Source organism: Amblyomma mixtum, chromosome 2 (assembly GCF_055824585.1).
Source record: "Amblyomma mixtum isolate Tamu chromosome 2, ASM5582458v1, whole genome shotgun sequence".
NCBI lineage: Eukaryota > Metazoa > Arthropoda > Arachnida > Ixodida > Ixodidae > Amblyomma > Amblyomma mixtum.
The window spans coordinates 243,363,008-243,376,717 of record NC_143013.1 but is presented as its reverse complement, the minus strand read 5'-3'; the positions used below and the strand labels follow the sequence as shown (position 1 = coordinate 243,376,717).

The window sequence follows — 13,710 nt, the reverse complement described above, 5'->3', positions numbered from 1 at the left end:
GGCAGACAGGCAGGCAGACAGGCAGGCAGACAGGCAGGCAGACAGGCAGGCAGGCAGACAGACAGACAGACAGACAGACAGACAGACAGACAGGCAGACAGACAGGCAGGCAGGCAGGCAGGCAGGCAGGCAGGCAGGCAGGCAGGCAGGCAGGCAGGCAGGCAGGCAGGCAGGCAGGCAGGCAGGCAGGCAGGCAGGCAGGCAGGCAGGCAGGCAGGCAGGCAGGCAGGCAGGCAGGCAGGCAGGCAGGCAGGCAGGCAGGCAGGCAGGCAGGCAGGCAGGCAGGCAGGCAGGCAGGCAGGCAGGCAGGCAGGCAGGCAGGCAGGCAGGCAGGCAGGCAGGCAGGCAGGCAGGCAGGCAGGCAGGCAGGCAGGCAGGCAGGCAGGCAGGCAGGCAGGCAGGCAGGCAGGCAGGCAGGCAGGCAGGCAGGCAGGCAGGCAGGCAGGCAGGCAGGCAGGCAGGCAGGCAGGCAGGCAGGCAGGCAGGCAGGCAGGCAGGCAGGCAGGCAGGCAGGCAGGCAGGCAGGCAGGCAGGCAGGCAGGCAGGCAGGCAGGCAGGCAGGCAGGCAGGCAGGCAGGCAGGCAGGCAGGCAGGCAGGCAGGCAGGCAGGCAGGCAGGCAGGCAGGCAGGCAGGCAGGCAGGCAGGCAGGCAGGCAGGCAGGCAGGCAGGCAGGCAGGCAGGCAGGCAGGCAGGCAGGCAGGCAGGCAGGCAGGCAGGCAGGCAGGCAGGCAGGCAGGCAGGCAGGCAGGCAGGCAGGCAGGCAGGCAGGCAGGCAGGCAGGCAGGCAGGCAGGCAGGCAGGCAGGCAGGCAGGCAGGCAGGCAGGCAGGCAGGCAGGCAGGCAGGCAGGCAGGCAGGCAGGCAGGCAGGCAGGCAGGCAGGCAGGCAGGCAGGCAGGCAGGCAGGCAGGCAGGCAGGCAGGCAGGCAGGCAGGCAGGCAGGCAGGCAGGCAGGCAGGCAGGCAGGCAGGCAGGCAGGCAGGCAGGCAGGCAGGCAGGCAGGCAGGCAGGCAGGCAGGCAGGCAGGCAGGCAGGCAGGCAGGCAGGCAGGCAGGCAGGCAGGCAGGCAGGCAGGCAGGCAGGCAGGCAGGCAGGCAGGCAGGCAGGCAGGCAGGCAGGCAGGCAGGCAGGCAGGCAGGCAGGCAGGCAGGCAGGCAGGCAGGCAGGCAGGCAGGCAGGCAGGCAGGCAGGCAGGCAGGCAGGCAGGCAGGCAGGCAGGCAGGCAGGCAGGCAGGCAGGCAGGCAGGCAGGCAGGCAGGCAGGCAGGCAGGCAGGCAGGCAGGCAGGCAGGCAGGCAGGCAGGCAGGCAGGCAGGCAGGCAGGCAGGCAGGCAGGCATTGAATAGGTTGGGGCAACCGAAAAGGAAACAAAAATAATAGGCCCCTGCCTGCACCGTTTACACACAACAGGCTTAACCCAATTGAAAAATAAAAGAGGAGGCCCGTAGGCAAGTTGTAATTTGACCACCCGTGGGTGGAAAAATAAAATATTAGGGAAAATGCTACATTAGCGACCCACAGCCGAGAGAGCGGGCCCGGGGAGGCTCCCCTGACCTCCCCTGGGAAGTAGCAAAAAGGGAAATGGGACGTGGGAAGGGAATGGGGACAGCGAGTTTTTTGCTCTGATCCTTCAATTATCTCGACTCCATTACTGGCCCGCCTGGCCAGGGCAGGGAGAGCATCGAGATTGCCCAATGGTGCGGCCCCACTCACGGGATGCCCGACCACCCACCATACGCAACGGGCTCCGACCGTCGGAGACAGGAAAACCTAACACGGGGTCAGTAGCTACCTGGGGCTCCTCATCGCACACTAGAAGGCCTTTCCCACCTGCCGGCTACTAGCCGTCGAAGGTTTTTCGCGGTTTTTCGGACACCGGAAGTATGTGTGATAGTCCCGAGCCAGTGGAGGTCCAGAACGTCAACGGCCTCGCGGCCTCAGAACTGGTCGCTCCGGGGGGTCCATCTATGCTTCCTCCAACCATCCATGCACTTATTTCCTCTCCTAGCTTACTCTTCTCCTACTGAGGAGAGAGTGTTCAAGGCTGGGCGACCGGGCCACTAACCAAGAACGTGGCTTAGGATGAGATGACCCGGGCCTACTCCACCGGTACTCCACACATCTTCGGTTTTCGCCAGACTCTTACGAGGCAGTACTAAGCCCTCATCCCCCGGCATCCCGCAGGCGGTTAAGCCTGCGGCCGGCCGTAAGGCCGCTTCCCCGAGGCGGCGGTTCCTCAGAGCCTGGCCACTATGAACCCCCGCGCGGACCTGGTTTCTCCGTAACCAGAAACCGACGCGTCGGTAGCCAGACTTGCACGCCCCCGCGCGCAGAGGAAGGAAGGTAGCATGTATTGAAAACCTTTTGGCGTTTTGACATGCCTTCCGGGCCGGATTTCGTGGTTCCAACCTGAGTATAAACCCAGGCCTGCCTCCGCTCAGGCATCGGACCTCACGTGCACGACTGGCCCTCACAGTCGTCTGGGAGTCGCTGCCACTCCCATTGGGGGTTTGCATCCCCAGAGGATGGGTCCCGGCCATCCCATCCCCACTGCTGGCATTGCACCGAAACAAAGCCTAGTAGCCGAAACTACACCGGCCCGTATTCGGTGGCGGGGGGGGGGGGGGGGGGGGCACGAGCAGGCTGCACAGTCAGATTTCCCCCCAGACAGACAGACAGACAGACAGACAGACAGACAGACAGACAGACAGACAGACAGACAGACAGACAGACAGACGTTAAAGAACCCCAGGTGGCCGAAATTTCCGGTGCCCTCCACTACGGCGTCTCTCATAGCCTTAGTCGCTTTTGGACGTTAAACCCCATAAACCAAACCAAACCTAAACCAAACCAGACAGACAGACAGACAGACAGACAGACAGACAGACAGACAGACTCGTCCATTCATGCATTCATTCACTGAGGATTTCTGCGGGCACGTGCTACCTAGTGGATTACGAGGCGCACCTGTTAGTGGAGGGCTTCTGATTGATTGCGATCGCGTGGGGTTCTTTGCCGCGCAGCGGAAATCGTTCTGCCGGTAAAAAAAAACCACAAATTGTGAGATGTAATTAGGAGCTGTCTAACGCTGAGAGTGCCTTACGGCCTACGATGTTGTTTTGGAAGGTAAAAGTCTCTTAACCATAAACATTTGTGCATCTCCTGAAAGCTTCAAACCTCTTCAGCTTTTTGTTCTGCACATAAAGAAATTTACTGTGAAATCGCCGCCAGCTTTCCTCGTCACCAATAACTCAAGCCCAGACACACCTGCTTCCAACCACACAAACAGGGCGAGTCGTAAGAGAGGGAGAGAGAAAGAAAAAAAGCGGTTGAAGGGCGCAGAGGTGTTTCAAGTACTTGTGCGCCTGTGGTTGGGCAAGGGGGAGATAAGGGTTATTTATTGGGCTCCTGTCAGCGGCAGTTCCGCAGTGAGAAGGTGCTTGCCAGGAGCGCTGTGCTACATACCTCTTTCATCAAGGCTTCCGAAGTGTGAGAAGTCCTCCGTCTTACGGTCTAAGGCAAGTAAACGCCAAGGAGGAATCATGGAACATTCCAAAAGGGAGAAAATCTACAAGGTAAGATATATGCCCACGGCTTCTGTATTTTTTCCTTTTCGCCACGTCCCATGTTTGCTCTAATTTACTCGCCACTAATATTTCAGTTTCGACAGGACTTTAAGGCATATTGTTGGCTCTTGTTTTTTATTGCGTGTACGTGCGAAAGTCCTCCCTTACGGAGACCCGTCACTGATTTATTGCTACATTTTTTTATTTCTCCATTTTTATAGCATCATTCGCTTAACCATACGCGTTCAAATCTTGAAAACTCTGCGTCTAGCTGTCAGTGGTGAAAAACATGAAGAATGTCGGATAAATGTTACGGAAACGTCTGTGCGATGGGATGCGAAGTCGTGCTTATCGTTTGTAAGGCTGCTGGAGTCACACAAAGTGTATATGCTCAAAGTGTTTTTATCTGCTGGGGACAGGGTCCCAGAATACTCTCGAGTAGGCGCCTTTTATGCTGTTCTGGTCACCGCACCCTGCTCGTGATACCGGCCCCGTGCGCTGTTTCCTTCCGCTTCCATCAGCAACGTGCTCTCTTCCCACGCTTCAGGAATAGCAGTGCGAATACTCTAGTAACGACAGACTGTGTCCCCCATCCCAGAAGAGGGGCCCGTATAGTCAGCGTGGTCTGTAGTCTTGTATATGATCTGTTTTAAAAAAAAAAGCAAAATAAAGAAATTACACAGCAAATTAAGACTGCAGGAATAACACTGCGCTGAACACTTGAATTGCTGTCTGTTCTAGCTCGAGAATTCAAACATAACTATTTAAATGCAGTGCTCCTCAGGATACTAATATTTCATTGAATACAGACATCAGTCCAGCACGTGTCAAGAATTATGCGTTTACTTATTTCGCTAAGGTTCATGGGCACTGCATGAGCCTCCAAAGTAAGCATGCTTACGAGCAAAAACTTGCGCATTCGAAACACCTAACTGCCGCTCAGTTGTAAGTTTACGGTTATATGCCGGTGAGTCAGACTTCATAACAGAAGAAATTGGGGATGTTTAAGGTTTATATGTTGCAACTAAAAAGTACACGTAAATGGGCTTGACGGCGGCCATCAAGAAAGAAAACACCACAATGAAGGTAAACGTCACGTGCGGTATACTTTAGTACTAATAGGTCTGCATTATAAAGGTAAGACTTATACGTCAGCTGCTTCCGATGGACTAGCTATCAAATCTGCTTAATATATCTAAGCGCTCGTAATTTTTTCGTCCTCTTCGAATAGCTCTGTAGTCACTGCTAAATGAAATTTTTGATGCACGGGATAGTTCATTATATTTCCATGTTCACAATAAAACTGTAATTGTGTGTCTGAAAGTAAAATCTTATGTTCTGGTTTCGTTATTAACATATGCGCCCTGGTGCGTAGTTCGGTGAACGCTTCTCAGGCACCGAGGCTATGATAAACGGCGAGCCTCAAGACTACGACGCGTTGCTGGAGCAGTGTTTGGAGAGTGGAAACCTTTTCGAGGATCCGGAGTTTCCGTGCACTGAAGCCACGGCCTGGGGCACCGCGGATCCCGAGATCAATATCGTGTGGAGGAGGCCTTGGGTAAGAACCCATTGCTGTGACTTTCTTGATTTTCTGAGAAAAAATACGAACATGCAAGCCATGTAGATTACTGCGTGCTTGCTCAACCACCTCCTTTTTAGAGCGTGAGCTCTAATTAATACTCGGATTAATCAAGATCGCGTTAGTATGAAACACAAGGTCATAAAACACAAGTGGGACCAGTCGGTGATACCATTGGTACACCGACTGTGGACCCGCTAATTGGCATAGATTGTTCGGAGTGATATCAAACGATTCAGCGCGTTACGGAGCATGAGATTACTAGTCGAATCAAAAGGGTAGAAATTTGGGCAAGTCGGTATTGATCCATAACATAAGAGTAGCGCAAAACCAGGACGACGGACAAAAGGGGAGAGAACACACACCCACACCACAGCGCCTGTGTTGTTCGTGTATGTTCTGTCCCCTTTTGTCCGTCGTCCTGGTTTTGCGCTACTCGAATCAAAACATAGCCTACCACAGGAATTCGCACCGACGACCTTTGGTTCCCCCAAACCGTGACTCCTTGAAACTTCAAACGTCCATCACGGCCAAACTAATTGACGTAGGACATTCGAAGTGGTGTCAAATCATTTGTCTTCTGGTGCTGTATACGTTGGCGTCAAAGAACTAGGTATCCGGATATAACAAAAAATTTTAACGGATATTGCGAAGATGGCTAATACTGAATATTCGTTCGCTATTGCTAACGCTCGATACTCATACTCTGCCTCAGCGTTTTGCTCTTTTTTTTCATTTTGTTTTCTCGTCCATGTTTTAAGGTGCCAGTAGCGATGGTCCTAGCTATCAGACAGTTTTAGTTGTTCGTCCGCAAAAAATTTGCGCACGCACCGCGCACGCAACGGGCGCACATCACGGCGCATCGGCTCCTGTCTTTGCTACGGCAGTTTTAGTTGAGCGGGAGAGCTATTCGTAGCGCTCGTGAAGCGTAACACACGCCATCTAATTGCACCAAGAGAAAGTTTCTGACCTGTGTGAGCAAAAATGTGCTTATTTTAAAGCGTTAGTATTGGAACACCCATTATCGCCAAAAATACCCGGCGATAGTGTGGTTCTTTGCATGTGAAGCCTGTGCATCTGCTCAGTCTCAATGAAGAAGGCTTTACAGATGAAACTGAACACTGAATGCTTTTACTGCGATATCGTGCTGAGGTTTGACATGTCTATTGGTTTCTGAGCGTCAGGTGTATTCATTTTTCCCACGCGTTGGTATAGCCTAATGGCAATCATTCGATTAAACCCACAGCAGTTTCTACGTGTTCAATGTCAAGTATGCACAATTATTTCTAAAGCATCACTCTGTCGTCCGTGGCGATGAATTATTTTGTGTGCTTACGTGTGTGTGTGTGTGTGTGTGTGTGTGTGTGTGTGTGTGTGTGTGTGTGTGTGTGCGTGTGTGTGTGTGTGCGTGTGCGTGTGCGTGTGCGTGCGCGTGTGCGCGTGTGCGCGTGTGCGCGCGCGTGTGTGTGTGTGTGTGTGCGTGTGCGTGTGCGTGCGTGCGTGTGCGCGTGTGCGCGCGTGCGCGCGCGCGTGCGTGCGTGCGTGTGTGTGTGTGTGTGTGTGTGTGTGTGTGTGTGTGTGTGTGTGTGTGTGTGTGTGTGTGTGTGTGTGTGTGTGTGTGTGTGTGTGTGTGTGTGTGTGTGTGTGTGTGTGTGTGTGTGTGTGTGTGTGTGTGTGTGTGTGTGTGTGTGTGTGTGTTTGAAGCTCTGTTTTTGATTATTGGATGAAACAATTATACCTTCATTTCCATAACGAAAACCAACAGCCACCGAAAGCAAAGAACGTAGGTGATGCTTTTTTATAATTTGTGGTTTCATCATTAGGAGTTCAATAGGGCAATTATTTTAAAGATAGCAGATCTGAAAGCAGAACAAAAAAACGACCACATGACGCATATGGGATCCGAACCTACGACCTCCGAATTTTGCGTTCGGTGCTCTACCAACTGAGCTGCGGCGACGGCCGTCCAGTCTTCTGCTTTTGGGGATATGTGTGTAGTGTAACCGAACCTTGAGAGTGTTCACCAGCGCCACTCTCGTCCATAGCGGCGGAAGTATTACGTCCTGTATTACCGTGAGTGTCATGTAGTAACGTGACCGAAAGGTGAGGACGGAAGCTGTGCCAGAACCTTTGGCAGGAGGACTCCGAGAATCGAGGCTGTCGTTAGCTACTGAGCGGGCAAGGGAAGAGAAAGAGGGGTTCGTTATGACAAACATGACGCGGAAGCCAACAGCCACCGAAACCTTATAGGAGTGTAGGGAATTTCTTAAAAACTAATTTATGGTGTTTATCAATCGGATAATATTAGAGGGAATATTTTACAGATAAATGATTCACTCAGCAAAGTTTCGCAGTCACCACGTGCCTTGTGGCGTTAAGTCCTTTTGGCGGGCTAGCTGGTTCGTCCTTTACTGCGTGTCTCAGGCCACTCTGTGTGCATCATGGCTGAAGAATGAAATAGCGCAAAGTACATGGTAGAAAAAGACAATACATGCACTGTTCAGTGTTCAATGTCCCCGTCTTTTGCTCCCTTTGTTTCTTCAAAATGACACTAAATAACCACTCGCCCATGTGTGTCTTCTTATGCTTCATGGAGTTTGATGCACTACCCCCTGTACACCATCCGGTTCGAAAATTCCCTCACCACCAGCCCTTGCCGTGGCTCCTTCAGTGCGGCTCCCATATGAGAACCACGCTTCATTAAATTTATTTAATTAACTGATTAACATTCTAAATAACTAACCGATTTAAAAGAAATAACTGGAGGGTGAGAACAACTTGCCCCTCGACCTTTCTCAGCTGGAAAGTGTCACGAGTGCCACTAAAGCTCCGATACAGGTGCAGGAGCAAACTCACTTCCAGTGTCCTGGGAACTTTCGAAAAGTGCGTTACTTATCGAGTGGAAATGTTTTAGTCGTTGCTCTGCGTAAGCTTCGTGACGCTCACGAATTGTGTCATCGTACTGGCAGGAAATCATCGACAACCCGGAGTTCATGACGGAAGGCTTCAGTCGCTTTGACATCGAGCAAGGATCGCTGGGTGAGTATATCAAAAACTGTCTTTCATCCTATCCACATTTCCTTTTCACACAACCGCCGGAAGTAAATAAACTTGGGAATGTGAGAAGCCAAAGTTATCAGCGATACGCTCAACCATTATCGCTTGAATTTCAGGAAACTGCTGGGTGGCCGCTTCCATCGCCGCCCTAACGATGCACCCGAAGCTGCTGGAGAATGTTGTGCCTGCGAGACAGAGCTTCGTGGAAGGAGAGTACGCAGGCATCTTCCACTTCCGCCTCTGGAGGTTCAACAGGTGGATCGACGTGCCCGTCGATGACCGGCTTCCGGTGAACGAAACGACCGGCGGACTGGTCTTCATGACCTCCAGCGCCGACGGAGAGTTCTGGAGCGCCCTACTCGAGAAGGCCTACGCCAAGTGAGCAGATACCGCTAGAGACTGAATATTGCGGAGCTGAGCCTTTACTTTGGCTTCAAATGATATATTACCGTAACTCTGAAATGTCGCAAGCTCTGCCGAGGTGCGCTGTAGTTTTGCTATTTTCCGCACAAGCTATGTGGTTGCGCTCTCGCTTACCAGGCGTGGAGTACGAGTAAACAGATTTTACTAAATATATAACCATGCTCTGGCTGGATGGAAGGAAAAAATTATGAGTAAATAATCGCCTTGCGTTATGCGTGTACTTCAAGGGAATGTGAGTTCTAGCAGTGAAGCACAAAAGCACATCATTGCTTTATATATTTTGTCCTAATCCGCGTTGTAAAATACTTTTTAGGCGACTAAGGGGGCACCAGGTGAGGCGCCCAACTTGTATCACCTTTTGTGTTGAACAGCGTCAATACTGCCTCATAATACTAAAGACACAGCAGGAAAAGCCTTGTCCTTATGTTCATTTTCAGTAAGGTACAGACCGTATTACTTCGGTAAAGCCATAAACAGCTGGTTTTAAGTCCGCTATCGTGGCCGTATGCTACAAGCCAAAAAGATTTCCAGGTCGGCGTAAAATCACTTGTCCACTTGCGCATTCCCTGATGGTAATTGACGTTATTTTGTCAGAAGGAAATAAAAAAATTTAGCCCCGCCCGCAGAGATTTATTTTCCGGCCGCGATGAGAATGCTTATCACTTCTTTCTAGGAACTTGTATGGGTTGATAAGGGAATGTTTTGCATGCCGAAAAGGATGCTTTAAAGGTAGCCCCCGAGTGCTAATTTCACAACCATTAATGGCAGAATCAGAAAACTACGGGAGATTATTTTGCTTACTCAGGAAGGTATGTTTTGGGCTCCTCTGTTCTCGTCGGAACTTTTCTTGAAGCTGTGACAGACTGAGAGCATTTGGGAAAGAGCTGAAGTGATACTATGCCAATAATTTTATTCTAGTGAACGTGGTGAATTGTACAGTAGCTGCAGTCCGCATAAAAGTAATACAGTACAGTAACTTTGTTCCGACGCTCAGGGAGATGGGGACTCAGGAAGAACTAGGAGCTGTGTGGCGTCGCTACACGAGCCACCGCAACGGCATTGCGCAGTGGGATGGGAGCCAAAGGATAGAGGAGGGATGGCAGACGCGGTGTAGGTAAGTGGCCATGCGAGGAAAGAAGATATCGCGCGCACCGAATGATGAAGAAGGAAAATGTGTGAAAAATAACACGTTTTCTGTAGTTGTACATACAAGTCTTGCCTGAATTATTTGCCTCAATTTACAGAAAAGCTGAAACAGCTATCTGATGAGCTGCGCTCAAATTTCGCATGAGGAAGTAAATTAATCATCGGAATTTTTTTAAAGCTCATTCAAATGTCTATCCAATGTAATAACATTAAATATTCCCCTGTAGCAGTTAGTAATTAGCAGTGATAAGCAATGGCTTTTATTTCAAATTTCATAAGAAGATTCCGAACACCCGAACAGGATCCAGTCAGGCTTAAGGTGAAGGAACCTAACCTTCAAAATGGAGTTTTCTTCATGAACATGAAAAAAAACGGTTTAAAGTGGGAACAAACTCAAGTCATGCTACACCTATTCCACGCCGATTGGCGGCGGGTATACAATCACTAGATAAACAGATACCATTTATAGTATATACCATTTATACTGTATAGTATGTTGGGGAACCACGTATGCTACTCATCTAAGATCATTGCAGATAATTCAAAATCAAGCCATTCGTATACTTACCTACAGTTCTTATTACACTGATGCAGCCTTCATTCCTCAGGATCATAACATCCTCTCAGTATCACAGCTTGTTAGATATTCTCTTTGCATTCTCATGTACAAACTTGTCAACAATCTAATCGCTCTTCCTCTCATACCACAGTGTTATCTTGTAAACGCCAACATAACTCGGTTCGCACTCGATAACAATATTGTCCTACCTAAAGTACGCACCAATTACGGGAAACAGGCAATTCATTTCTCATCAGTTGCTGTTTGGGACACTATACCGATAGAACTAAAAAATGCTCCTTCAATTTTCAACTTTAAAGCGCACATTGAACGATCAATCCTTAGCAATGAGAGCTAATTCTGATTAATTTGTGTTCATTTCTTCCTACATGCATTTTGCACTGCTTCATGATCTTCATTACAATTCAGTATGACATCAGCTTGCTTAGTTATGTACAACTTTATATGTTTCGGTGGTCCTTTTTAATAGCTTTTATTTCTCACCCATGTGTCTGCTTTAATTGTATCTCATACGTGTATATTCTGTTTTGTATATTTATCTGATCTGTCGTATGCTGTTAAATGTTTTACTAGATGTATTTAATCAGGAGGCCTCATTACAGTCTCTGACTTCGGGACCTCCTTCTGCATAATATGCTGTACTTTCAAAATGTATCAACAAATAAAGACTGATTCTGATTCTGATTTCCCAGTGACGGAATAAATGTCTAGAGCATGGAAATTTAAGCGATATGTGTTAAATTGAAACCACCATTTCGGTATATTCATGTTCAGTGTGTAGGGGTGGCATGCCTGTCACTTATGTTAATGTTCCTATATTTTGGTATTGTGTGTTGTGATTTCGTAACATAAAGAAAATGTAAAATATGGGCTATAACGCAAATGTGGGTAATAACTTCGTTCATCCGCAGTGCCATCACCCCGCTAATCTACATCAATCAATCAGCCAATCAATTAATCAATCAATCAACCAATCAATAAATTAATTAATGAAATCGTCCTGTTTTCGCAGGCTGCATGGAGGCTACGCTGCACTCGACGGAGGCTTTCCGATCGAGGCTTTCCTCACATTCACTGGGGGACTGACCGAACAGCTCGCTGTGTCCAGTGAGTCTAAGGATTTCTTTAGGATCCTACAGAGGGCGCTGGACAGGAATTCCCTCGTGTCTTGTGCCATCATGGTGAGCTGAATTTTAGCACTTTGATCCGCGCTGTATTCAGCTCGACAAACAACCTGAAACTTCCTTCGCAAACTTAACAGGACAAGGAGAAGGCAGCCAAGGGCCTCCGTGGTTTGCACGCGTATAGCGTCACCGGCGCGGAGAAGGTAAGCAAGCTTTCCGAGAATCTCGTGGATGCAAAGTGGCTGTAACAATGGCTCACTGCTCCTCAAGAAAATATCAATAGTAATACAAAATTCCCGTTATTTTATGCACTTCGTTTTCTTGAGTTTCTATTGTCTTTACCTAAAAATCATAGGTTGCGTATGGGAACATTAACAAATACAAATCATCAGTTTTGTTTTTGCTGGTGGAGAAAGTAATTTCTACAGCTCTTTGATCCAGAGTAACCGATCACTTCACTGAGGTACTTTCACTGATGGAAGCATAACAAAAAAAACGTATTCAAAATAATAGACAGGCAGTTTCAAAACGATTTGCTCTTTTGCAGTTTTCCTTTCATCGCACATGTACGTTGTTTTTGACGTCTTTAGAAATACTGCACTCCTCATCAGCTTTTCACGGCAATGCGGGGAAGGCTACAGGGGCCGATCGTTCGTAGCTGTGCCATTTCGCCAAACAATTCGGCTGCAGGAGTGTGCACACCAGGCCACCTGCCCATCGCGTCACTCCACCGCTGGTGTACTTAGCGCCATCTATGTGGTAGTTTTTAAAGCGGCAGCGTAAGTGCTTCGTTCAGCGGTGACCCTGGAGTCAGTGGCGTTGGTGTGCAGAAAAAAGTTTAGAAAAAAATACCGACGATTACGTTACTTCCTAATGCGAAATTTGAGCGCAGCAAATAAGCTGTTTCACCTTTTCGATAGTGAGTCAACCCCAGCTGCGGAGTTGGTTTCAGGGACAACGCCGCCGATGCCGACACAAACAATATGATACCCTCGCTTCCGCAGCGCTAAGAACCAGGTCTAGCCGTGGGAAGGTGGTCACGTATTCGTAGACGTGCCGGGGCCTACGTGAAATAACCGGCGCGTCGGCAACTGAAGAGCACCCTATCCGCCACACAAGAACAGGGGGGGGGGGGGGGGGGGGGACCCTTTCCTCCTCTTTCTGCATGGCGGCGACGGTGTTCTATGCAGTCACGTTATCTTGACTCTCTAGCGGCGTCAGCGGCATCCAGCGGTATCAGTCGGTCGCTGCTAGCGCTGGGGGGATGAAAGGGGGGCGGAGCTGGTTACGAGGCCGATGACGACGCGAAACCCAGGAACGGACGCCAAAGAGCTGCGCTCTAAAAAGAAGGCGGCCCACGCGCCACCTAGGTCCTGTGACCTTGTGACGTCATCACAACCTGCCCATCATGGCGGGTGGCAACCTGCCAATCGAACTTTGAGTAAACACTCTACCGTAGCAGGTGGCAGTTAATTTAATGACCGATCGCGAGAGCCTGCTCGGGAAGAGCCCCCCGAGACGCTTAAGCCCAACCGATGGCTGTGTTTGAAACAGCCACCTGCCTGGGAAGTGGCGCATCGCTTAACTGATTAACCATTTCGCCAGGAGTGGTAAGGCGGAGAACAGTCCCCTGAAGTTTGTAAAGAGACGTTTATAGTTAATTTATTGCAGTCAAGAAAACTGTTTATTCCATAAAATTGCAAAATTTGAAGGCGGCAGTTGTGTTATAAATCTACTTTCACTGATGAATATTGACAGTATACTGTGTTTAAGAGTAAGCTACTACCAGCAACGAGGACCATACTCCGTGGGAAGTAAGGGTGTGTGTCGGCTCCGTAACTCCCCGCTACGCTGCCAGAAAATTTCTCACTAAATATAGGGGGCATTCACGTGACGTCAAGGGCGCCGTGTTGTTCTCCAGGGCGTAGGTTCAGGCCGGACCAGAAAGCAGTAATTCCTTTTGTACACCCTGCCGATCATTTGTAATGTTCCACAGTCAGACACACAAAATGGCGGCGGTTGTGACATCGTGAATACTCCCAGCATATAGTTGGTTAGTTAGTTAGTTAGTTAGTTAGTTAGTTAGTTAGTTAGTTAGTTAGTTAGTTAGTTAGTTAGTTAGTTAGTTAGTTAGTTAGTTAGTTAGTTAGTTAGTTAGTTAGTTAGTTAGTTAGTTAGTTAGTTAGTTAGTTAGTTAGTTAGTTAGTTAGTTATTGCTTCCACGTATGAAGGCTTCG

General features: G+C 49.4%; 1 protein-coding gene across 1 annotated transcript in view; it reads left to right on the top strand.

Moving 5' to 3' along the window:
• The first annotated feature begins 3,418 nt into the window (after nucleotides 1–3,418).
• LOC149363267 (calpain-A-like) overlaps nucleotides 3,419–13,710 on the top strand; it is a 39,346-nt gene continuing 29,054 nt past the window's right edge. Inside the window, exons 1-6 of the mRNA XM_089573421.1 lie at nucleotides 3,419–3,573; nucleotides 4,940–5,122; nucleotides 8,113–8,182; nucleotides 8,317–8,578; nucleotides 11,362–11,530; nucleotides 11,611–11,676. Of these exons, the coding sequence (XP_089429547.1) occupies nucleotides 3,541–3,573; nucleotides 4,940–5,122; nucleotides 8,113–8,182; nucleotides 8,317–8,578; nucleotides 11,362–11,530; nucleotides 11,611–11,676 (783 nt within the window). The 5' untranslated portion in view covers nucleotides 3,419–3,540. The remainder of the gene's footprint in view (nucleotides 3,574–4,939; nucleotides 5,123–8,112; nucleotides 8,183–8,316; nucleotides 8,579–11,361; nucleotides 11,531–11,610; nucleotides 11,677–13,710) is intronic.